This window comes from Oncorhynchus mykiss, chromosome 6, assembly GCF_057628025.1.
Source record: "Oncorhynchus mykiss isolate SJ-2025 chromosome 6, ASM5762802v1, whole genome shotgun sequence".
NCBI lineage: Eukaryota > Metazoa > Chordata > Actinopteri > Salmoniformes > Salmonidae > Oncorhynchus > Oncorhynchus mykiss.
Genome location: NC_143027.1, coordinates 2,857,501 through 2,882,168, shown reverse-complemented (window position 1 = coordinate 2,882,168; position 24,668 = coordinate 2,857,501). Strand labels below are relative to the sequence as shown.

The window sequence follows — 24,668 nt, the reverse complement described above, 5'->3', positions numbered from 1 at the left end:
TAGTGTGGTTTAATATGTCAGTCCAGTGGTGTGGTTTAATATGTCAGTCCAGTGGTGTGGTTTAATATGTCAGTCCAGTGGTGTGGTTTAATATGTCAGTCCAGTAGTGTTGTTTAATATGTCAGTCCAGTGGTGTGGTTTAATATGTCAGTCCAGTAGTGTGGTTTAATATGTCAGTCCAGTGTGGTTTAATATGTCAGTCCAGTAGTGTGGTTTAATATGTCAGTCCAGTGGTGTGGTTTAATATGTCAGTCCAGTAGTGTGGTTTAATATGTCAGTCCAGTGGTGTGGTTTAATATGTCAGTCCAGTAGTGTGGTTTAATATGTCATTGCAGCAGTGTGGTTTAATATGTCAGTCCAGTAGTGTGGGTTAATATGTCAGTCCAGTGGTGTGGTTTAATATGTCAGTCCAGTGTGGTTTAATATGTCAGTCCAGTAGTGTGGGTTAATATGTCAGTCCAGTGGTGTGGTTTAATATGTCAGTCCAGTAGTGTGGTTTAATATGTCAGTCCAGTGGTGTGGTTTAATATGTCAGTCCAGTGGTGTGGGTTAATATGTCAGTCCAGTGGTGTGGTTTAATATGTCAGTCCAGTGGTGTGGTTTAATATGTCAGTCCAGTGTGGTTTAATATGTCAGTCCAGTGGTGTGGTTTAATATGTCAGTCCAGTAGTGTGGTTTAATATGTCAGTCCAGTGGTGTGGTTTAATATGTCAGTCCAGTGGTGTGGGTTAATATGTCAGTCCAGTAGTGTGGTTTAATATGTCAGTCCAGTGGTGTGGTTTAATATGTCAGTCCAGTGTGGTTTAATATGTCAGTCCAGTGTGGTTTAATATGTCAGTCCAGTGGTGTGGTTTAATATGTCAGTCCAGTGGTGTGGTTTAATATGTCAGTCCAGTGTGGTTTAATATGTCAGTCAAGTAGTGTGGTTTAATATGTCAGTCCAGTGGTGTGTCAGTCCAGTAGTGTGGGTTAATATGTCAGTCCAGTGGTGTGGTTTAATATGTCAGTCCAGTGTGGTTTAATATGTCAGTCCAGTGGTGTGGTTTAATATGTCAGTCCAGTGGTGTGGGTTAATATGTCAGTCCAGTGGTGTGGTTTAATATGTCAGTCCAGTAGTGTGGTTTAATATGTCAGTCCAGTGGTGTGGTTTAATATGTCAGTCCAGTGGTGTGGGTTAATATGTCAGTCCAGTGGTGTGGTTTAATATGTCAGTCCAGTGGTGTGGTTTAATATGTCAGTCCAGTGGTGTGGTTTAATATGTCAGTCCAGTGTGGTTTAATATGTCAGTCCAGTGTGGTTTAATATGTCAGTCCAGTGGTGTGGTTTAATATGTCAGTCCAGTGGTGTGGTTTAATATGTCAGTCCAGTGGTGTGGTTTAATATGTCAGTCCAGTGGTGTGGTTTAATATGTCAGTCCAGTGTGGTTTAATATGTCAGTCCAGTGTGGTTTAATATGTCAGTCCAGTGGTGTGGTTTAATATGTCAGTCCAGTGGTGTGGTTTAATATGTCAGTCCAGTGTGGTTTAATATGTCAGTCCAGTGTGGTTTAATATGTCAGTCCAGTGTGGTTTAATATGTCAGTCCAGTGGTGTGGTTTAATATGTCAGTCCAGTAGTGTGGTTTAATATGTCAGTCCAGTGGTGTGGTTTAATATGTCAGTCCAGTAGTGTGGTTTAATATGTCAGTCCAGTGGTGTGGTTTAATATGTCAGTCCAGTGTGGTTTAAGATGTCAGTCCAGTGGTGTGGTTTAATATGTCAGTCCAGTGGTGTGGTTTAATATGTCAGTCCAGTGGTGTGGTTTAATATGTCAGTCCAGTGGTGTGGTTTAATATGTCAGTCCAGTGGTGTGGTTCAATATGTCAGTCCAGTAGTGTGGTATAATATGTCAGTCCAGTGGTGTTGTTTAATATGTCAGTCCAGTGTGGTTTAATATGTCAGTCCAGTAGTGTGGTTTAATATGTCAGTCCAGTGGTGTGGTTTAATATGTCAGTCCAGTGGTGTGGTTTAATATGTCAGTCCAGTGGTGTGGTTTAATATGTCAGTCCAGTGGTGTGGTTTAATATGTCAGTCCAGTGGTGTGGTTTAATATGTCAGTGTCCAGTGTGGTTTAATATGTCAGTCCAGTGTGGTTTAATATGTCAGTCCAGTGGTGTGGTTTAATATGTCAGTCCAGTGGTGTGGTTTAATATGTCAGTCCAGTGTGGTTTAATATGTCAGTCCAGTGGTGTGGTTTAATATGTCAGTCCAGTAGTGTGGTTTAATATGTCAGTCCAGTGGTGTGGTTTAATATGTCAGTCCAGTAGTGTGGTTTAATATGTCAGTCCAGTGGTGTGGTTTAATATGTCAGTCCAGTGGTGTGGTTTAATATGTCAGTCCAGTGTGGTTTAATATGTCAGTCCAGTGGTGTGGTTTAATATGTCAGTCCAGTGGTGTGGTTTAATATGTCAGTCCAGTAGTGTGGTTTAATATGTCAGTCCAGTAGTGTGGTTTAATATGTCAGTCCAGTAGTGTTGTTTAATATGTCAGTCCAGTGTGGTTTAATATGCCAGTCCAGTAGTGTGGTTTAATATGTCAGTCCAGTGGTGTTGTTTAATATGTCAGTCAAGTGTGGTTTAATATGTCAGTCCAGTAGTGTGGTTTAATATGTCAGTCCAGTGGTGTGGTTTAATATGTCAGTCCAGTAGTGTGGTTTAATATGTCAGTCCAGTGGTGTGGTTTAATATGTCAGTCCAGTAGTGTGGTTTAATATGTCAGTCCAGTGGTGTGGTTTAATATGTCAGTCCAGTGGTGTGGTTTAATATGTCAGTCCAGTGGTGTGGTTTAATATGTCAGTCCAGTGGTGTGGTTTAATATGTCAGTCCAGTGGTGTGGTTTATTATGTCAGTCCAGTGGTGTGGTTTAATATGTCAGTCCAGTGGTGTGGTTTAATATGTCAGTCCAGTGGTGAGGTTTAATATGTCAGTCCAGTAGTGTGGTTTAATATGTCAGTCCAGTGGTGTGGTTTAATATGTCAGTCCAGTAGTGTGGTTTAATATGTCAGTCCAGTAGTGTGGTTTAATATGTCAGTCCAGTGGTGTGGTTTAATATGTCAGTCCAGTAGTGTGGTTTAATATGTCAGTCCAGTAGTGTGGTTTAATATGTCAGTCCAGTGTGGTTTAATATGTCAGTCCAGTAGTGTGGTTTAATATGTCAGTCCAGTGGTGTTGTTTAATATGTCTGTCCAGTAGTGTGGTTTAATATGTCAGTCCAGTAGTGTTGTTTAATATGTCAGTCCAGTGGTGTGGTTTAATATGTCAGTCCAGTGGTGTGGTTTAATATGTCAGTCCAGTGGTGTGGTTTAATATGTCAGTCCAGCAGTGTGGTTTAATATATGTCAGTCCAGTGGTGTGGTTTAATATGTCAGTCCAGTGTGGTTTAATATGTCAGTCCAGTGGTGTGGTTTAATATGTCAGTCCAGTGGTGTGGTTTAATATGTCAGTCCAGTGGTGTGGTTTAATATGTCAGTCCAGTGGTGTGGTTTAATATGTCAGTCCAGTGGTGTGGTTTAATATGTCAGTCCAGTGGTGTGGTTTAATATGTCAGTCCAGTGGTGTGGTTTAATATGTCAGTCCAGTGGTGTGGTTTAATATGTCAGTCCAGTGTGGTTTAATATGTCAGTCCAGCAGTGTGGTTTAATATGTCAGTCCAGTGTGGTTTAATATGTCAGTCCAGTGGTGTGGTTTAATATGTCAGTCCAGCAGTGTGGTTTAATATGTCAGTCCAGTAGTGTGGTTTAATATGTCAGTCCAGTGGTGTGGTTTAATATGTCAGTCCAGTAGTGTGGTTTAATATGTCAGTCCAGTGGTGTGGTTTAATATGTCAGTCCAGTAGTGTGGTTTAATATGTCAGTCCAGTGGTGTGGTTTAATATGTCAGTCCAGTGGTGTGGTTTAATATGTCAGTCCAGTGGTGTGGTTTAATATGTCAGTCCAGTAGTGTGGTTTAATATGTCAGTCCAGTGGTGTGGTTTAATATGTCAGTCCAGTGGTGTGGTTTAATATGTCAGTCCAGTAGTGTGGTTTAATATGTCAGTCCAGTGGTGTGGTTTAATATGTCAGTCCAGTGGTGTGGTTTAATATGTCAGTCCAGTGGTGTGGTTTAATATGTCAGTCCAGTGTGGTTTAATATGTCAGTCCAGTAGTGTGGTTTAATATGTCAGTCCAGTGGTGTGGTTTAATATGTCAGTCCAGTGGTGTGGTTTAATATGTCAGTCCAGTAGTGTGGTTTAATATGTCAGTCCAGTGGTGTGGTTTAATATGTCAGTCCAGTGGTGTGGTTTAATATGTCAGTCCAGTGGTGTGGTTTAATATGTCAGTCCAGTGTGGTTTAATATGTCAGTCCAGTAGTGTGGTTTAATATGTCAGTCCAGTAGTGTGGTTTAATATGTCAGTCCAGTGGTGTGGTTTAATATGTCAGTCCAGTGGTGTGGTTTAATATGTCAGTCCAGTGGTGTGGTTTAATATGTCGCTGTCACGCCCTGACCTTTGAGAGACGTTTTATTTCTCTATTTGGTTTGGTCAGGGTGTGATGTGGGGTGGGCATTCTATGCTTTGTTTTCTATGTTTCTTTATTTCTATGTTTTGGCCAGGTGTGGTTCTCAATCAGGGACAGCTGTCTATCGTTGTCTCTGATTGGGAACCATACTTAGGTAGCCCTTTTTCCCTCCTTTCAGTGTGGGTAGGTCATTTCCTTTGTGGCACTTAGCCCTGTAAGCTTCTCGTTCGTTCGTTCGTTCGTTCGTTCGTTCGTTCGTTCGTTCGTTCGTTCGTTCGTTCGTTCGTTCGTTCGTTCGTTCGTTCGTTCGTTCGTTTGTTGGCGACATTTTAAAATAAAATAAAAGGTACGCTCTCCACGCTTTGGTCTACTTCCAACGACACCCGTGACAGTCGCTGCATGCAGACAGTCAAGTGGTATGGTTGGGTGTGTGTGTGTGTGTGTGTGTGTGTGTGTGTGTGTGTGTGTGTGTGTGTGTGTGTGTGTGTGTGTGTGTGTGGTACCTGGTCCATTTAGGTACTGTGTCAGAGAGCAGTGAAGACGCACGATCACCGGCTCCCTGCGGATCACGTCCCATGCCAGGGCTATTTCCTCCTGATGAAAGCAAAACAGGATAATACGACGCAGCACACAATATTCAGGGACCCATTTCAGCTTGATCGCTACTATCATAACATGTCCTACCACTCCTGAAATACAACTTATACAGTAAGACTTCTAAGTATTCAAAGCATAAACAATCTCAGACATTTTTTGTTTCACCCACCCGCTATGCCCTTTCTGTCAGATATTACAGACACGATGATACGCTACTACATTACCAGTAAATCAGAACAAATCTTACCGGCCCATCTTCCATTGCGTTAGGAGATGGAATGCAAGGCAATGAGAATGGCATAAATGGCATACTTACATCTAGGAAACTGACGTCGATGTGCAGATCAATGTCCACGTCATCAATCGCACCGTATTCCCTACAGAATATAAAATATATGACCATGTTACTGTTTCCATTCATCAGAACACATTACTGTTTCCATTCATCAGAACACATTACTGTTTCCATTCATCATTACTGTTTCCATACATCAGAACACATTACTGTTTCCATTCATCATTACTGTTTCCATTCATCAGAACACATTACTGTTTCCATTCATCAGAACACATTACTGTTTCCATTCATCATTACTGTTTCCATTCATCATTACTGTTTCCATTCATCATTACTGTTTCCATTCATCATTACTGTTTCCATACATCAGAACACATTACTGTTTCCATTCATCAGAACACATTACTGTTTCCATTCATCATTACTGTTTCCATTCATCAGAACACATTACTGTTTCCATTCATCATTACTGTTTCCATACATCAGAACACATTACTGTTTCCATTCATCATTACTGTTTCCATACATCAGAACACATTACTGTTTCCATTCATCATTACTGTTTCCATACATCAGAACACATTACTGTTTCCATTCATCAGAACACATTACTGTTTCCATTCATCAGAACACATTACTGTTTCCATTCATCAGAACACATTACTGTTTCCATTCATCAGAACACATTACTGTTTCCATTCATCATTACTGTTTCCATACATCAGAACACATTACTGTTTCCATTCATCATTACTGTTTCCATACATCAGAACACATTACTGTTTCCATTCATCAGAACACATTACTGTTTCCATTCATCATTACTGTTTCCATTCATCATTACTGTTTCCATTCATCAGAACACCACCCTTTAATATATCTCTACCCTTTAATATATCACCACCCTTTAATATATCTACCCTTTAATATATCACTACCCTTTAGTATATCTCTACCCTCTAGTATATCTCTACCCTTTAGTATATCTCTACCCTTTAATATATCTACCCTTTAATATATCACTACCCTTGAATATATCTACCCTTGAATATATCTACCCTTTAATATCACTACCCTTTAATATATCACTACCCTTTAATATATCACTACCCTTTAATATATCACCACCCTTTAATATACCACCACCCTTTAATATATGACTACCCTTTAATATATCACTACCCTTTAATATATCTACCCTTTAACATATCACAACCCTTTAATATATCACTACCCTTTAATATATCACTACCCTTTAATATATCACTACCATTTAATATATCTACCCTTTAATATCACTACCCTTTAATATATCACCACCCTTTAATATATCACCACCCTTTAATATACCACCACCCTTTAATATATGACTACCCTTTAATATATCACTACCCTTTAATATATCTACCCTTTAACATATCACAACCCTTTAATATATCACTACCCTTTAATATATCACTACCCTTTAATATATCTACCCTTTAATATATCTACCCTTTAATATATCACCACCCTTTAATATATCACTACCATTAAATATATCACTACCCTTTAATATATCACCACCCTTTAATATATCTACCCTTTAATATATCACTACCCTTTAATATATCACCACCCTTTAATATATCACCACCCTTTAATATATCACTACCCTTTAATATATCACTACCCTTTAATATATCTACCCTTTAATATATCACTACCCTTTAATATATCACTACCCTTTAATATATCTACCCTTTAATATATCACTACCCTTTAATATACCACCACCCTTTAATATATCACCACCCTTTAATATATCACTACCCTTTAATATATCACTACCCTTTAATATATCACTACCCTTTAATATATCACTACCCTTTAATATATCTCTACCCTTTAATATATCACCACCCTTTAATCTATCACCACCCTTTATTATATCACCACCCTTTAATATATCACCACCCTTTAATATATCACTACCCTTTAATATATCACTACCCTTTAATAAATGTACCCTTTAATATATCACCAACCTTTAATATATCACCACCCTTTATCATATCTACCCTTTAATATATCACTACCCTTTAATATATCACTACCCTTTAATATATCACTACCCTTTAATATATCTACCCTTTAATATATATACCCTTTAATATATCTACCCTTTAATATATCACCACCCTTTAATATATCACCACCCTTTAATATATCACTACCCTTTAATATATCACTACCCTTTAACATATCTACCCTTTAATATATATACCCTTTAATATATCTACCCTTTAATATATCACCACCCTTTAATATATCACCACCCTTTAATATATCACTACCCTTTAATATATCACTACCCTTTAATATATCACCACCCTTTAATATATCACCACCCTTTAGTATATCTCTACCCTTTAGTATATCTCTACCCTTTAATATATCACTACCCTTTAATATATCACCACCCTTTAATATATCACTACCCTTTAGTATATCTCTACCCTTTAATATATCTCTACCCTTTAATATATCACTACCCTTTAATATATCACCACCCTTTAATATATCACTACCCTTTAATATATCTACCCTTTAATAAATCTACCCTTTAATATATCACTACCCTTTAATATATCACTACCCTTTAATATATCACCACCCTTTAATCTATCTACCCTTTAATAAATGTACCCTTTAATCTATCTACCCTTTAATATATCACTACCCTTTAATATATCACTACCCTTTAATATATCACTACCCTTTAATATATCTACCCTTTAATATATATACCCTTTAATATATCACCACCCTTTAATCTATCTACCCTTTAATATATCACTACCCTTTAATATATCACTACCCTTTAATATATCACCACCCTTTAATATATCACTACCCTTTAATATATCACTACCCTTTAATCTATCTACCCTTTAATATATCACTACCCTTTAATATATCACTACCCTTTAATATATCTACCCTTTAATATATCACTACCCTTTAATATATCACTACCCTTTAATATATCACCACCCTTTAATATATCACTACCCTTTAATATATCACTACCCTTTAATATATCACTACCCTTTAATATATCTACCCTTTAATATATCACTACCCTTTAATATATCACCACCCTTTAATATATCACTACCCTTTAATATATCACCACCCTTTAATATATCACTACCCTTTAATATATCTACCCTTTAATATATCACTACCCTTTAATATATCACTACCCTTTAATATATCACTACCCTTTAATATATCACCACCCTTTAATATATCTACCCTTTAATATATTACTACCCTTTAATATACCACTACCCTTTAATATATCACTACCCTTTAATATATCTCTACCCTTTAATATATCTACCCTTTAATATATCTACCCTTTAATATATCACTACCCTTTAATATATCACTACCCTTTAATATATCTACCCTTTAATATATCACTACCCTTTAATATATCACCACCCTTTAATATATCACTACCCTTTAATATATCTACCCTTTAATATATCACTACCCTTTAATATATCACTACCCTTTAATATATCACTACCCTTTAATATATCACTACCCTTTAATATATCACTACCCTTTAATATATCACCACCCTTTAATATATCTACCCTTTAATATATCACCACCCTTTAATATATCTCTACCCTTTAATATATCACCACCCTTTAATATATCACCACCCTTTAATATATCACTACCCTTTAATATATCTCTACCCTTTAATATATCACCACCCTTTAATATATCACCACCCTTTAATATATCACTACCCTTTAATATATCACTACCCTTTAATATATCACCACCCTTTAATATATCACCACCCTTTAATATATCACCACCCTTTAATATATCACTACCCTTTAATATATCACCACCCTTTAATATATCACCACCCTTTAATATATATACCCTTTAATATATCACTACCCTTTAATATATCACTACCCTTTAATATATCACCACCCTTTAATATATCACTACCCTTTAATATATCACTACCCTTTAATATATCACTACCCTTTAATATATCTACCCTTTAATATATCACTACCCTTTAATATATCTACCCTTTAATATATCACTACCCTTTAATATATCACTACCCTTTAATATATCTACCCTTTAATATATCACTACCCTTTAATATACCACCACCCTTTAATATATCACCACCCTTTAATATATCACTACCCTTTAATATATCACTACCCTTTAATATATCACTACCCTTTAATATATCACTACCCTTTAATATATCTCTACCCTTTAATATATCACCACCCTTTAATCTATCACCACCCTTTATTATATCACCACCCTTTAATATATCACCACCCTTTAATATATCACTACCCTTTAATATATCACTACCCTTTAATAAATGTACCCTTTAATATATCACCAACCTTTAATATATCACCACCCTTTATCATATCTACCCTTTAATATATCACTACCCTTTAATATATCACTACCCTTTAATATATCACTACCCTTTAATATATCTACCCTTTAATATATATACCCTTTAATATATCTACCCTTTAATATATCACCACCCTTTAATATATCACCACCCTTTAATATATCACTACCCTTTAATATATCACTACCCTTTAACATATCTACCCTTTAATATATATACCCTTTAATATATCTACCCTTTAATATATCACCACCCTTTAATATATCACCACCCTTTAATATATCACTACCCTTTAATATATCACTACCCTTTAATATATCACCACCCTTTAATATATCACCACCCTTTAGTATATCTCTACCCTTTAGTATATCTCTACCCTTTAATATATCACTACCCTTTAATATATCACCACCCTTTAATATATCACTACCCTTTAGTATATCTCTACCCTTTAATATATCTCTACCCTTTAATATATCACTACCCTTTAATATATCACCACCCTTTAATATATCACTACCCTTTAATATATCTACCCTTTAATAAATCTACCCTTTAATATATCACTACCCTTTAATATATCACTACCCTTTAATATATCACCACCCTTTAATCTATCTACCCTTTAATAAATGTACCCTTTAATCTATCTACCCTTTAATATATCACTACCCTTTAATATATCACTACCCTTTAATATATCACTACCCTTTAATATATCTACCCTTTAATATATATACCCTTTAATATATCACCACCCTTTAATCTATCTACCCTTTAATATATCACTACCCTTTAATATATCACTACCCTTTAATATATCACCACCCTTTAATATATCACCACCCTTTAATATATCACTACCCTTTAATCTATCTACCCTTTAATATATCACTACCCTTTAATATATCACTACCCTTTAATATATCTACCCTTTAATATATCACTACCCTTTAATATATCACTACCCTTTAATATATCACCACCCTTTAATATATCACTACCCTTTAATATATCACTACCCTTTAATATATCACTACCCTTTAATATATCTACCCTTTAATATATCACTACCCTTTAATATATCACCACCCTTTAATATATCACTACCCTTTAATATATCACCACCCTTTAATATATCACTACCCTTTAATATATCTACCCTTTAATATATCACTACCCTTTAATATATCACTACCCTTTAATATATCACTACCCTTTAATATATCACCACCCTTTAATATATCTACCCTTTAATATATTACTACCCTTTAATATACCACTACCCTTTAATATATCACTACCCTTTAATATATCTCTACCCTTTAATATATCTACCCTTTAATATATCTACCCTTTAATATATCACTACCCTTTAATATATCACTACCCTTTATATATCACCACCCTTTAATATATCACTACCCTTTAATATATCTACCCTTTAATATATCACTACCCTTTAATATATCACTACCCTTTAATATATCACTACCCTTTAATATATCACTACCCTTTAATATATCACTACCCTTTAATATATCACTACCCTTTAATATATCACCACCCTTTAATATATCTACCCTTTAATATATCACCACCCTTTAATATATCTCTACCCTTTAATATATCACCACCCTTTAATATATCACCACCCTTTAATATATCACTACCCTTTAATATATCTCTACCCTTTAATATATCACCACCCTTTAATAAATCACCACCCTTTAATATATCACTACCCTTTAATATATCACACCCTTTAATATATCACCACCCTTTAATATATCACCACCCTTTAATATATCACCACCCTTTAATATATCACTACCCTTTAATATATCACCACCCTTTAATATATCACCACCCTTTAATATATCACCACCCTTTAATATATATACCCTTTAATATATCACTACCCTTTAATATATCACTACCCTTTATTATATCACCATATCACTACCCTTTAATATATCACTACCCTTTATTATATCACCACCCTTTAATATATCACTACCCTTTATTATATCACCACCCTTTAATATATCACCACCCTTTAATATATCACTACCCTTTATTATATCACCACCCTTTAATATATCACTACCCTTTATTATATCACCACCCTTTAATATATCACCACCCTATCACCCTTTATTAATCACCACCCTTAATATATCCCTACCCTTTATTATATCACCACCCTTTAATATATCACCACCCTTTAATATATCACTACCCTTGAATATATCTACCCTTTAATATATCACTACCCTTTAATATATCACCACCCTTTAATATATCACTACCCTTTAATATATCACTACCCTTTAATATATCACCAACCTTTAATATATCACCACCCTTTATCATATCTACCCTTTAATATATCACTACCCTTTAATATATCACTACCCTTGAATATATCTACCCTTTAATATATCACTACCCTTTAATATATCACTACCCTTGAATATATCTACCCTTTAATATATCACTACCCTTTAATATATCTACCCTTTAATATATATACCCTTTAATATATCTCTACCCTTTAATATATCACTACCCTTTAAAATATCACTACCCTTTAATATATCACTACCCTTTAATATATCTACCCTTTAATATATCACTACCCTTTAATATATCACTACCCTTTAATATATCTACCCTTTAATATATCACTACCCTTTATTATATCACCACCCTTTAATATATCACTACCCTTTAATATATCACTACCCTTTATTATATCACCACCCTTTAATATATCACTACCCTTTAATATATCACTACCCTTTAATATATCACTACCCTTTAATATATCACTACCCTTTAATATATCACCACCCTTTAATATATCACTACCCTTTAATATATCACTACCCTTTAATATATCACTACCCTTTAATATATCACCACCCTTTAATATATCACTACCCTTTAATATATCACTACCCTTTAATATCACTACCCTTTATTATATCACCACCCTTTAATATATCACTACCCTTTAATATATCACCACCCTTTAATATATCACTACCCTTTAATATATCACTACCCTTTAATATATCACTACCCTTTATTATATCACCACCCTTTAATATATCACTACCCTTTAATATATCACTACCCTTTAATATATCACCACCCTTTAATATATCACTACCCTTTAATATATCACCACCCTTTAATATATCACTACCCTTTAATATATCACTACCCTTTAATATATCTACCCTTTAATATATCACTACCCTTTAATATATCACTACCCTTTAATATATCTACCCTTTAATATATCACTACCCTTTAATATATCACCACCCTTTAATATATCACTACCCTTTAATATATCACCACCCTTTAATATATCACCACCCTTTAATATATCACTACCCTTTAATATATCACTACCCTTTAATATATCACTACCCTTTAATATATCACTACCCTTTAATATATCACCACCCTTTAATATATCACTACCCTTTAATATATCACCACCCTTTAATATATCACTACCCTTTAATATATCACTACCCTTTAATATATCACTACCCTTTAATATATCACCACCCTTTAATATATCACTACCCTTTAATATATCACCACCCTTTAATATATCACTACCCTTTAATATATCACTACCCTTTAATATATCTACCCTTTAATATATCACTACCCTTTAATATATCACTACCCTTTATTATATCACCACCCTTTATTATATCACTACCCTTTAATATATCACTACCCTTTAATATATCTACCCTTTAATATATCACTACCCTTTAATATATCACTACCCTTTATTATATCACCACCCTTTAATATATCACTACCCTTTAATATATCACCACCCTTTAATATATCACTACCCTTTATTATATCACCACCCTTTAATATATCACTACCCTTTATTATATCACCACCCTTTAATATATCACTACCCTTTAATATATCACCACCCTTTAATATATCACCACCCTTTAATATATCACTACCCTTTAATATATCACTACCCTTTAATATATCACTACCCTTTAATCTATCACCACCCTTTAATATATCTACCCTTTAATATATCACAACCCTTTAGTATATCACTACCCTTTAATATATCACTACCCTTTAATATATCACCACCCTTTAATATATCACTACCCTTTAACATATCACCACCCTTTAATATATCACTACCCTTTAATATATCACTACCCTTTAATATATCACTACCCTTTAATATATCTACCCTTTAATATATCACTACCCTTTAATATATCACTACCCTTTAATATATCACTACCCTTTAATATATCACTACCCTTTAATATATCTACCCTTTAATATATCACTACCCTTTAATATATCACTACCCTTTATTATATCACCACCCTTTATTATATCACTACCCTTTAATATATCACTACCCTTTAATATATCTACCCTTTAATATATCACTACCCTTTAATATATCACTACCCTTTATTATATCACCACCCTTTAATATATCACTACCCTTTAATATATCACCACCCTTTAATATATCACTACCCTTTATTATATCACCACCCTTTAATATATCACTACCCTTTATTATATCACCACCCTTTAATATATCACTACCCTTTAATATATCACCACCCTTTAATATATCACCACCCTTTAATATATCACTACCCTTTAATATATCACTACCCTTTAATATATCACTACCCTTTAATCTATCACCACCCTTTAATATATCTACCCTTTAATATATCACAACCCTTTAGTATATCACTACCCTTTAATATATCACTACCCTTTAATATATCACCACCCTTTAATATATCACTACCCTTTAACATATCACCACCCTTTAATATATCACTACCCTTTAATATATCACTACCCTTTAATATATCACTACCCTTTAATATATCTACCCTTTAATATATCACTACCCTTTAATATATCACTACCCTTTAATATATCACCACCCTTTAATATATCTACCCTTTAATATATCTACCCCACACACTCTCTAACACTGACACACAGATTCAAACACACACACTCACACCACCATTCACACTGACACACACACATACAGACACACACACACAGAGACACACGTTGACACAAACACACACACTTACGCCACCATCCACACTGAGTCACACACACAGTATTGTACAGCTAACCTTGTGGGGACACACAATTCAGTCCCATTCAAAATCCTATTTTCCTTAACCTTAACCCTAATCCTAAACCTGACCCTAGCTCCTAACCCTAACTCCTAACCCTTAACGTAATTCTAACCTTAACCCTAAACCCCCTAGAAATAGCATTTGATCTCGTGGAGACTAACAAAATCTCACCGGGTTGGTCAAATTTTTGTTTGTTTACTATTCTTGTGGGGAATTCTGGTCTCCACAAGAATAGTTAAACAAGTCCACTGACACATCACCATCCACACTGACCCACATGTGGGATCTATCAGTTACCAATTATTATTATAATAAAAAAATATATATATATAATCTTTATTTCAACTAGGCATGTCAGTTTAAGAAACAAATTCTTATTTTCAATGACGGCCTAGGAACAGTTGGGTTAACTGCCTTGATCAAGGGCAGAACGACAGATTTTTACCTTGTCAGCTCGGGGATTCGATCTTGAAAGCTTTCAGTTACAAGGCCAACGCTCTAACCATTTAGAGATCATGAGAGGTGCGTGTGTGTGTGTGTGTGTGCGTGCGTGCGTGCGTGTGTGCGTGTGCGTGTGTGTGTGTGTGTACAGTGGTTCCTAAATTAAAGGTTTTGACTTCGTCACTGAGATAGATTGTGGTATAGTGTGATACACTGTGTCGGTCGCAAGAGAGTTGGAACGCTGTTGGGTTCGGTGAAAAGCGTTGGTACCCAGGCGCTAATATGTCTCTCTTCTCACTGAATGAATGACGTCAATTGAAGAAAGTGTGATAGAAACCAGAAATAAACGGATTATCGAGCACTTCACAACTGAATGATGAAGAGGAAGAAGAAGAGGGTTAATTGAAGGTAGAACAATAGTTTAAGAATTGCTCTTCCTCTGTCCAGTATACACACCCAGAAAAAATACACTTGTTTTCTACTTGGTCAGAAGAAGCTGTTACTGGACTGTACTGACTAAAACAGTTGTTCATCTTTAAGGTTTATATTCAAAGTGAAACAAAAATGTTCAGTAATATTCCATGATGTTCTTAAAAAATGTGTTGACTGAATATACGCGAGTCGTGTCTGCTAAATGAACAAGTTGACGGAACAGCCATCATAGCCTCGGGCTACTGAGCACAAATAAATACAACTCAAAACGACAGCATCAAACGAAGCAGACAATGTGGAGTGGGTCTTTGCTGATGTGAAAAAGAAGCTGAATGAAAGAGTACAGGGAAGAAAATCCCACAGGCCAGCCGTCTGCATTGGCCTCATTTATACACCTTTGTAGATACGGATGGGGAAAAAGGTTTCCCATATTTTCAAGACCTGAGCTATTGAAATGTTTTTTTTTGTTATGTGTTACCTTTACTAGTGGAATGTTACAGAAAGAATAATGTGGTGGTAGAGAGTCAGGCAGAATGGAGGGAATAGATAACAACAACAGAGAGAATAATGGGGTGGTAGAGAGTCAGGCAGAATGGAGGGAATAGATAACAACAACAGAGAGAATCATGGGGTGGTAGAGAGTCAGGCAGAATGGAGGGAACAGATAACAACAACAGAGAGAATCATGGGGTGGTAGAGAGTCAGGCAGAATGGAGGGAATAGATAACAACAACAGAGAGAATCATGTGGTGGTAGAGAGTCAGGCAGAATGGAGGGAACAGATAACAACAACAACAGAGAGAATCATGGGGTGGTAGAGAGTCAGGCAGAATGGAGGGAATAGATAACAACAACAGAGAGAATCATGGGGTGGTAGAGAGTCAGGCAGAATGGAGGGAATAGATAACAACAACAGAGAGAATAATGGGGTGGTAGAGAGTCAGGCAGAATGGAGGGAACAGATAACAACAACAGAGAGAATCATGGGGTGGTAGAGAGTCAGGCAGAATGGAGGGAATAGATAACAACAACAGAGAGAATCATGTGGTGGTAGAGAGTCAGGCAGAATGGAGGGAACAGATAACAACAACAACAGAGAGAATCATGGGGTGGTAGAGAGTCAGGCAGAATGGAGGGAATAGATAACAACAACAGAGAGAATCATGGGGTGGTAGAGAGTCAGGCAGAATGGAGGGAATAGATAACAACAACAGAGAGAATCATGGGGTGGTAGAGAGTCAGGCAGAATGGAGGGAATAGATAAGAACAACAGAGAGAATAATGGGGTGGTAGAGAGTCAGGCAGAATGGAGGGAACAGATAACAACAACAGAGAGAATCATGGGGTGGTAGAGAGTCAGGCAGAATGGAGGGAATAGATAACAACAACAGAGAGAATCATGTGGTGGTAGAGAGTCAGGCAGAATGGAGGGAATAGATAACAACAACAGAGAGAATCATGGGGTGGTAGAGAGTCAGGCAGAATGGAGGGAATAGATAAGAACAACAGAGAGAATCATGGGGTGGTAGAGAGTCAGGCAGAATGGAGGGAATAGATAACAACAACAGAGAGAATCATGGGGTGGTAGAGAGTCAGGCAGAATGGAGGGAATAGATAACAACAACAGAGAGAATCATGTGGTGGTAGAGAGTCAGGCAGAATGGAGGGAACAGATAACAACAACAGAGAGAATAATGGGGTGGTAGAGAGTCAGGCAGAATGGAGGGAACAGATAACAACAACAACAGAGAGAATCATGGGGTGGTAGAGAGTCAGGCAGAATGGAGGGAATAGATAACAACAACAGAGAGAATCATGTGGTGGTAGAGAGTCAGGCAGAATGGAGGGAACAGATAACAACAACAACAGAGAGAATCATGGGGTGGTAGAGAGTCAGGCAGAATGGAGGGAATAGATAACAACAACAGAGAGAATCATGGGGTGGTAGAGAGTCAGGCAGAATGGAGGGAATAGATAACAACAACAGAGAGAATAATGGGGTGGTAGAGAGTCAGGCAGAATGGAGGGAACAGATAACAACAACAGAGAGAATCATGGGGTGGTAGAGAGTCAGGCAGAATGGAGGGAATAGATAACAACAACAGAGAGAATCATGGGGTGGTAGAGAGTCAGGCAGAATGGAGGGAATAGATAACAACAACAGAGAGAATCATGGGGTGGTAGAGAGTCAGGCAGAATGGAGGGAATAGATAACAACAACAGAGAGAATCATGTGGTGGTAGAGAGTCAGGCAGAATGGAGGGAATAGATAAGAACAACAGAGAGAATCATGGGGTGGTAGAGAGTCAGGCAGAATGGAGGGAATAGATAACAACAACAGAGAGAATCATGGGGTGGTAGAGAGTCAGGCAGAATGGAGGGAATAGATAACAACAACAGAGAGAATCATGGGGTGGTAGAGAGTCAGGCAGAATGGAGGGAATAGATAACAACAACAGAGAGAATCATGTGGTGGTAGAGAGTCAGGCAGAATGGAGGGAATAGATAAGAACAACAGAGAGAATCATGGGGTGGTAGAGAGTCAGGCAGAATGGAGGGAATAGATAACAACAACAGAGAGAATCATGGGGTGGTAGAGAGTCAGGCAGAATGGAGGGAATCATGGGGAGGTCTATCAGCAGGACATTATAACCTTGATGGTCTATCAGCAGGACATTATACCCTTGATGGTCTATCAGCAGGACATTATAACCTTGATGGTCTATCAGCAGGACATTATACCCTTGATGGTCTATCAGCAGGACATTATACCCCTGATGGTCTATCAGCAGGACATTATACCCCTGATGGTCTATCAGCAGGACATTATAACCTTGATGGTCTATCAGCAGGACATTATACCCCTGATGGTCTATCAGCAGGACATTATAACCTTGATGGTCTATCAGCAGGACATTATACCCCTGATGGTCTATCAGCAGGACATTATACCCTTGATGGTCTATCAGCAGGACATTATACCCTTAACCAATCAGCTTTCAGGATTAGACCCACCCGTTGTATAATTTATTTATTATAATCCACGTAATAATTCACAAGAGATGAACTGTAGCGAGAGGAGAGAGACCGCTTATCTGTAATTTGTAATCTGCTATGTATCTAGCAATAGCAATCTGCTAGCAAATCAACCTTATAATAGGTGATGATTTATAGTGCCTTCAGCAAATATGAATTCCCCTTGACATTTACCACGTGGTTGTGTTACAGCCTGAATTTAAAGTGGATTACATTGAGATTTGTTGTCACTGGCCTAAACACACAACACACCCATAATTTCAAAGTGGAATTATGTTTTTCGAAATTTATTTAAAAATTAAAAGTTGAAATGTTTTGAGTCCATAAGTATCCAACCCCTTTGTTATGGTAAGCCTAAATAAGTTCAGGAGTAAAAATTTGCTTAACAAGTCACATAATAAATTGCATGGACTCACTCTGTGTACAATAATAGTGTTTAACCTGATTTTTTGAATTACTACCTCATCTCTGGACCCCACACATACAATTATATGTAAGGTTCCTCAGTCAGGCAGCGAATTTCAAACACAGATTCAACCACAAAGACCAGGGAGGTTTTCCAATGCCTCGAAAAGAATGGCACCTATTGGTAGATGGGTGACAATTTAAAAAAGCAGAGATTGAATATGCTGTTGAGCACGCTGAATTTATTAATTAGTCTTTGGACAGTTTGCTTTGCTGCGGCCAGTCATCTGAACGAGGAAGCGAGTGCAGCATACGTATAGGTTTTAACCTGCTGAATGAATGATATTGGAATGTTACCGAATAAATAACAACAATTAAAAATAAGCATTTGGTGGAATCTCGATATAAAGCATTTCCCTCACTTTACAGCATTTCCCTCACTTTACAGCATTTCCCTCACTTTACAGCATTTCCCTCACTTTTCAGCATTTCCCTCACTTTACAGCATTTCCTTTACTCAGACAACAACAAATGTGCAAAACTAGCCCAATTAGCAATTTGGGCATCTTCTTTGTGCACGGTGCTGAAGTATATAATGGTTGTCAGTTGAAACCCATATGGCGCTGGGAACTGGAGAACGGTCTACAAAATTAAATGTGGAGGGGGGGGGGGGGGTTCTCTGCTCGGCCTCTAAAGCCGAGGTTTAATAAATGGAGTAGAAGTGTTCAAAGATGCCACCTGGTGGTTTGAACTAGTATTGCACATTACCATTCCACAGTAAAACGCATGCTATACCGTAGTATGAAGCAACTTTTATTTGAGTCTCACTCTCTCACTCACTCTCTCACTCACTCTCTCACTCACTCTCTCTCTCACTCTCTCACTCACTCTCTCACTCACTCTCTCACTCTCTCACTCTCTGTCTCTGTGATTTACAACTCAGAACGTACAGGGAGCTGACAAACACAAACCTGAACATTTCCTTTACCTTTCTCTCTACCATCAGCACTTTTCAACCTCACCCAATGTATACTAACACACACACACACACACACACACACACACACACACACACACACACACACACACACACACACACACACACAGAAGGACCATTCTCCAGCACATAATTTTCCATGAAGAAGCATTTTACTTACATGCTTACACTGCAATAGCAACAAAAACATACACGTCAGGTCCACGTGGGTGCTGACAGAGAGATATTCTATGAATAAAGACTATTTTAATCTCCCCTCTGATGTAACTGAACTCTATTGTAAATACTGAAGATATTCTCTTTAAAATCAAAATGTCTTGATTTAGCTGGAGGAAGGTGTTAGAAATCCAACTCATTTAAATCCCTAATAACGTCAAAAATCCTCTGGCGACACAGAAATGTAAAGTCGTGTATCGTCTGCGTAGCAGGGAAAATCTAAGCTGTGCTTTCTGATAACACTGCCAAGGGGTAATATATATAAACCCGAACAGTAACGGAACCAAAATTGAACCTTGTGGAGCGCCAAATGAGATATGTATTTTCTCTGAGTTATGTACAACAATTTAAAAAAAACTCTTGACCGGTTAAAGAGGTCCTAAACCAATTTAGAACTGGACAGGAGAGGCCAACCCACCTCTCCAGTCTGTCCAGAAGGACATCATGATCAACAGTGTCGAATGCAGCCCTCAATAAATCCAAGAGTACAAGGACAGAGAGCTGTTTGGCATCTGTGTTGGCTCTAAGACCATTTACCACTTTAACGAAGACTATGTCTGTGCTGTGGTGGGCACGAAAACCAGATTGAAATATTTCAAAAATACAGTTGGCACTTCAAAAAATTATTTTGCTGTTTGAAAACCAATTTCTCCAGAATTTTTCTTTAGGAATGGAAGGTTGGAACTTAAGGGGTTTCACCATAGTAGTTTTTTAGTGCAGTGGGGAAAGTGCCTGTGAACAGGAAGTGATTAACAATAAAAAGCCAGACTCAATGGACAACATAGCAAACTACCAATAATCCAATGTCATGTTCCCTCAAACGATGCCAAAGAGGAAGACAAAGAGCTGCTCTATAACAATAGAGAAGTAGAGAAGTAGAGAAGACGCCTGCTCAAGACCTGCTCTTCGTCATCGGAGACCTGAATGGAAAGGTTGGCACTGACAACAGAAAGACTGGCAACATTCTGCGTCACAAAGAACCTGATGATTAGTGGCAGCCTGTTTCCTCACAAGAAAATCCACAAGCTGACATGGTACTCTCCTACTGGAAGAGACAAGAACCAGATTGACCTGATGATCAAAGGCAAGTGAAGACGCTCGCTGAGAGAAGTCAAGGTGTGAAGGGAGGCAGATGTTACCAGTGACCACCATCTTGTGACTGCCGACATCACACTAAAGCTGAAACGTTCAAGACCACCGACAAAAGGAACAACAAGATTTGATGTTGGCATGCTGAGGGGCCAAACCATCAAGCCCTTTCAAACAACACAGAATAAGGCAACTGAGGGGAATATAGACAGGAAGTGGGAGAAAGTAGTTCAAGCTTACAGTGAAAGTGGCAAGAAAACCATCAGACAAAGAAGAAGAAGGCAACGCAAATCATGGATCACCCAAGTAACATGGGAAATTATTGATAAATGGATCACCCAAGTAACATGGGAAATGATTGATGAATGGATCACCTCAGAAACATGGGAAATTATTGATGAATGGATCACCCCAGAAACATGGGAAATGACAGAGGGGGAAAAAAACAGATGCCAAATCACAAAGGCTGAAACAGAAACTGGAGGAGCAGTACAGAAAAATCAACACACAAGTCAAAAGACTAGTAAGAAGACACAACAGGGCCTACCTGGAGGAGAAACAACAAGGTCTACCTGGAGGAGAAACAACAAGGTCTACCTGGAGGAGAAACAACAAGGTCTACCTGGACGAGAAACAACAGGGCCTACCTGGAGGGGAGACAACGGGGCCTACCTGGAGGAGAAACAACAAGGTCTACCTGGAGGAGAAACAACAAGGCCTACCTGGAGGAGAAACAACAGGGCCTACCTGGACGAGAAACAACAGGGCCTACCTGGACGAGAAACAACAGGGCCTACCTGGCGAAGAGACAACAGGGCCTACCTAGAGGAGAGACAACAGGGCCTACCTGGAAGAGAGAAAGCAGGGCCTACCTGGACGAGAGACAACAGGGCCTACCTGGAGGAGAAACAACAGGGCCTACCTGGAGGAGAGACAACAGGGCCTACCTTGAGGAGAGACAACAGGGCCTACCTGGAGGAGAGACAACAGGGCCTACCTGGAGGAGAGACAACAGGGCCTACCTAGAGGAGAGACAACAGGGCCTACCTAGAGAAGAGACAACAGGGCCTACCTAGAGAAGAGACAACAGGGCCTACCTGGAGGAGAGACAACAGGGCCTACCTGGAGGAGAGACAACAGGGCCTACCTGGAGGAGAGACAACAGGGCCTACCCGGAGGAGAGACAACAGGGCCTACCTGGAGGAGAGACAACAGGGCCTACCTGGAGGAGAGACAACAGGGCCTACCTGAAGGAGAGACAACAAGGCCTACCTGAAGGAGAGACAACAGGGCCTACCTGGAGGAGAGACAACAGGGCCTACCTGGAGGAGAGACCACAGGGCCTACCTAGAGGAGAGACAACAGGGCCTACCTAGAGGAGAGACAACAGGGCCTACCTAGAGGAGAGACAACAGGGCCTACCTAGAGGAGAGACAACAGGGCCTACCTGGAGGAGAGACAACAGGGCCTACCTAGAGGAGAGACAACAGGGCCTACCTGAAGGAGAGACAACAGGGCCTACCTGGAGGAGAGACCACAGGGCCTACCTAGAGAAGAGACAACAGGGCCTACCTAGAGAAGAGACAACAGGGCCTACCTAGAGAAGAGACAACAGGGCCTACCTGGAGGAGAGACAACAGGGCCTACCTGGAGGAGAGACAACAGGGCCTACCTGGAGGAGAGACAACAGGGCCTAACCTAACATGTGGCAGAAAATTCAAGTCAAATACTCAAGCAAGGCAATCTCCTGACTACAGAAAATGAACAGAAAGCAAGATGGACAGAACATTTCAGAGAGGTCCTCAACAGAGAACCCTCTGTGGATCCAATTGACACACCTGAAGCTGCTCCAGAAGATCTAGACGTAAACACCGACCCACCAACTAAAGAAGAAATAATAACTACCATCAAGTCACTAAAGAATGGGAAAGCTCCAGGTGCTGATAACCTCAACGCAGACCTGTTCAAAATCCATCCAGTATTGGTCTGCAAACATCCTTCTTCCTCTCTTCACTGACATCTGGATGGAGGGAAAGAAACCTTCAGACTGGACCAAGAGGGTCATCATATGGGTGCATAAGAGGGACACACCTTCCGATGGCAACACCTGGACGGGCGTTACACTTTTATCCATTCACAGCAAGATTTTTTTTTGTTGCAAGATTATTGTACAACGGATGTCTTCAGCTGTAGACAAAGTGCTTAGGAATGAACAAGTGGTTTTTGGGGAGGAAGGAGCTGTACAGACCAGATCTTCACCCTCAGGAGCATCATTGAGCAATTTAGTGAGTGGCAATGAAAACTCTACATCAACTTTACTGACTTCCAGAAGGCTGAAAACTCTTCATCAACTTTACTGACTTCCAGAAGGCTTTTGACAGTATTCACCACGAAAGCCTTTGGAAGATCTTAAGAATTTATGGAATCCCCACCCATGCTGTTAACATCATAAAACAGTTCTACAGCAACTGTTCGGGCACTGTGGGAACGAGCAACATGAGCTTTGCTGTTAAGTCTGGAGTTCGACAAGGTTGTGTGATGACAGCCTTACTCTTCAACCTGGCAATAGACGGGGTCAACAAAAGAAGATAAGGCAAGAGGAACAGGATGGACCTTGTATTGTACTCTAGAAGACATTGACTCAGGCAAGAGGAATAGGATAGACCTTGTATTGTACTCTAGAAGCCATTGACTCAGGCAAGAGGAATAGGATGGACCTTGTATTGTACTCTAGAAGACATTGACTAAGGCAAGAGGAATAGGATGGACCTTGTATTGTACTCTAGAAGACATTGACTCAGGCAAGAGGAATAGGATGGACCTTGTATTGTACTCTAAAAGACATTGACTCAGGCAAGAGGAATAGGATGGACCTTGTATTGTACTCTAGAAGATATTGACTCAGGCAAGAGGAATAGGATGGACCTTGTATTGTACTCTAGAAGA

At 38.0% G+C, this 24,668-nt stretch overlaps 1 protein-coding gene across 1 annotated transcript in view; it reads right to left on the bottom strand.

Annotated features, from left to right (window-relative positions):
• parp8 (poly (ADP-ribose) polymerase family, member 8) overlaps window positions 1-24,668 on the bottom strand; it is a 128,922-nt gene that overhangs the window by 28,218 nt on the left and 76,036 nt on the right. The window contains exons 8-9 of the mRNA XM_036979216.2: window positions 5,447-5,507; window positions 5,037-5,127 (exon numbers count right to left, since the gene is read on the bottom strand). Of these exons, the coding sequence (XP_036835111.1) occupies window positions 5,037-5,127; window positions 5,447-5,507 (152 nt within the window). The remainder of the gene's footprint in view (window positions 1-5,036; window positions 5,128-5,446; window positions 5,508-24,668) is intronic.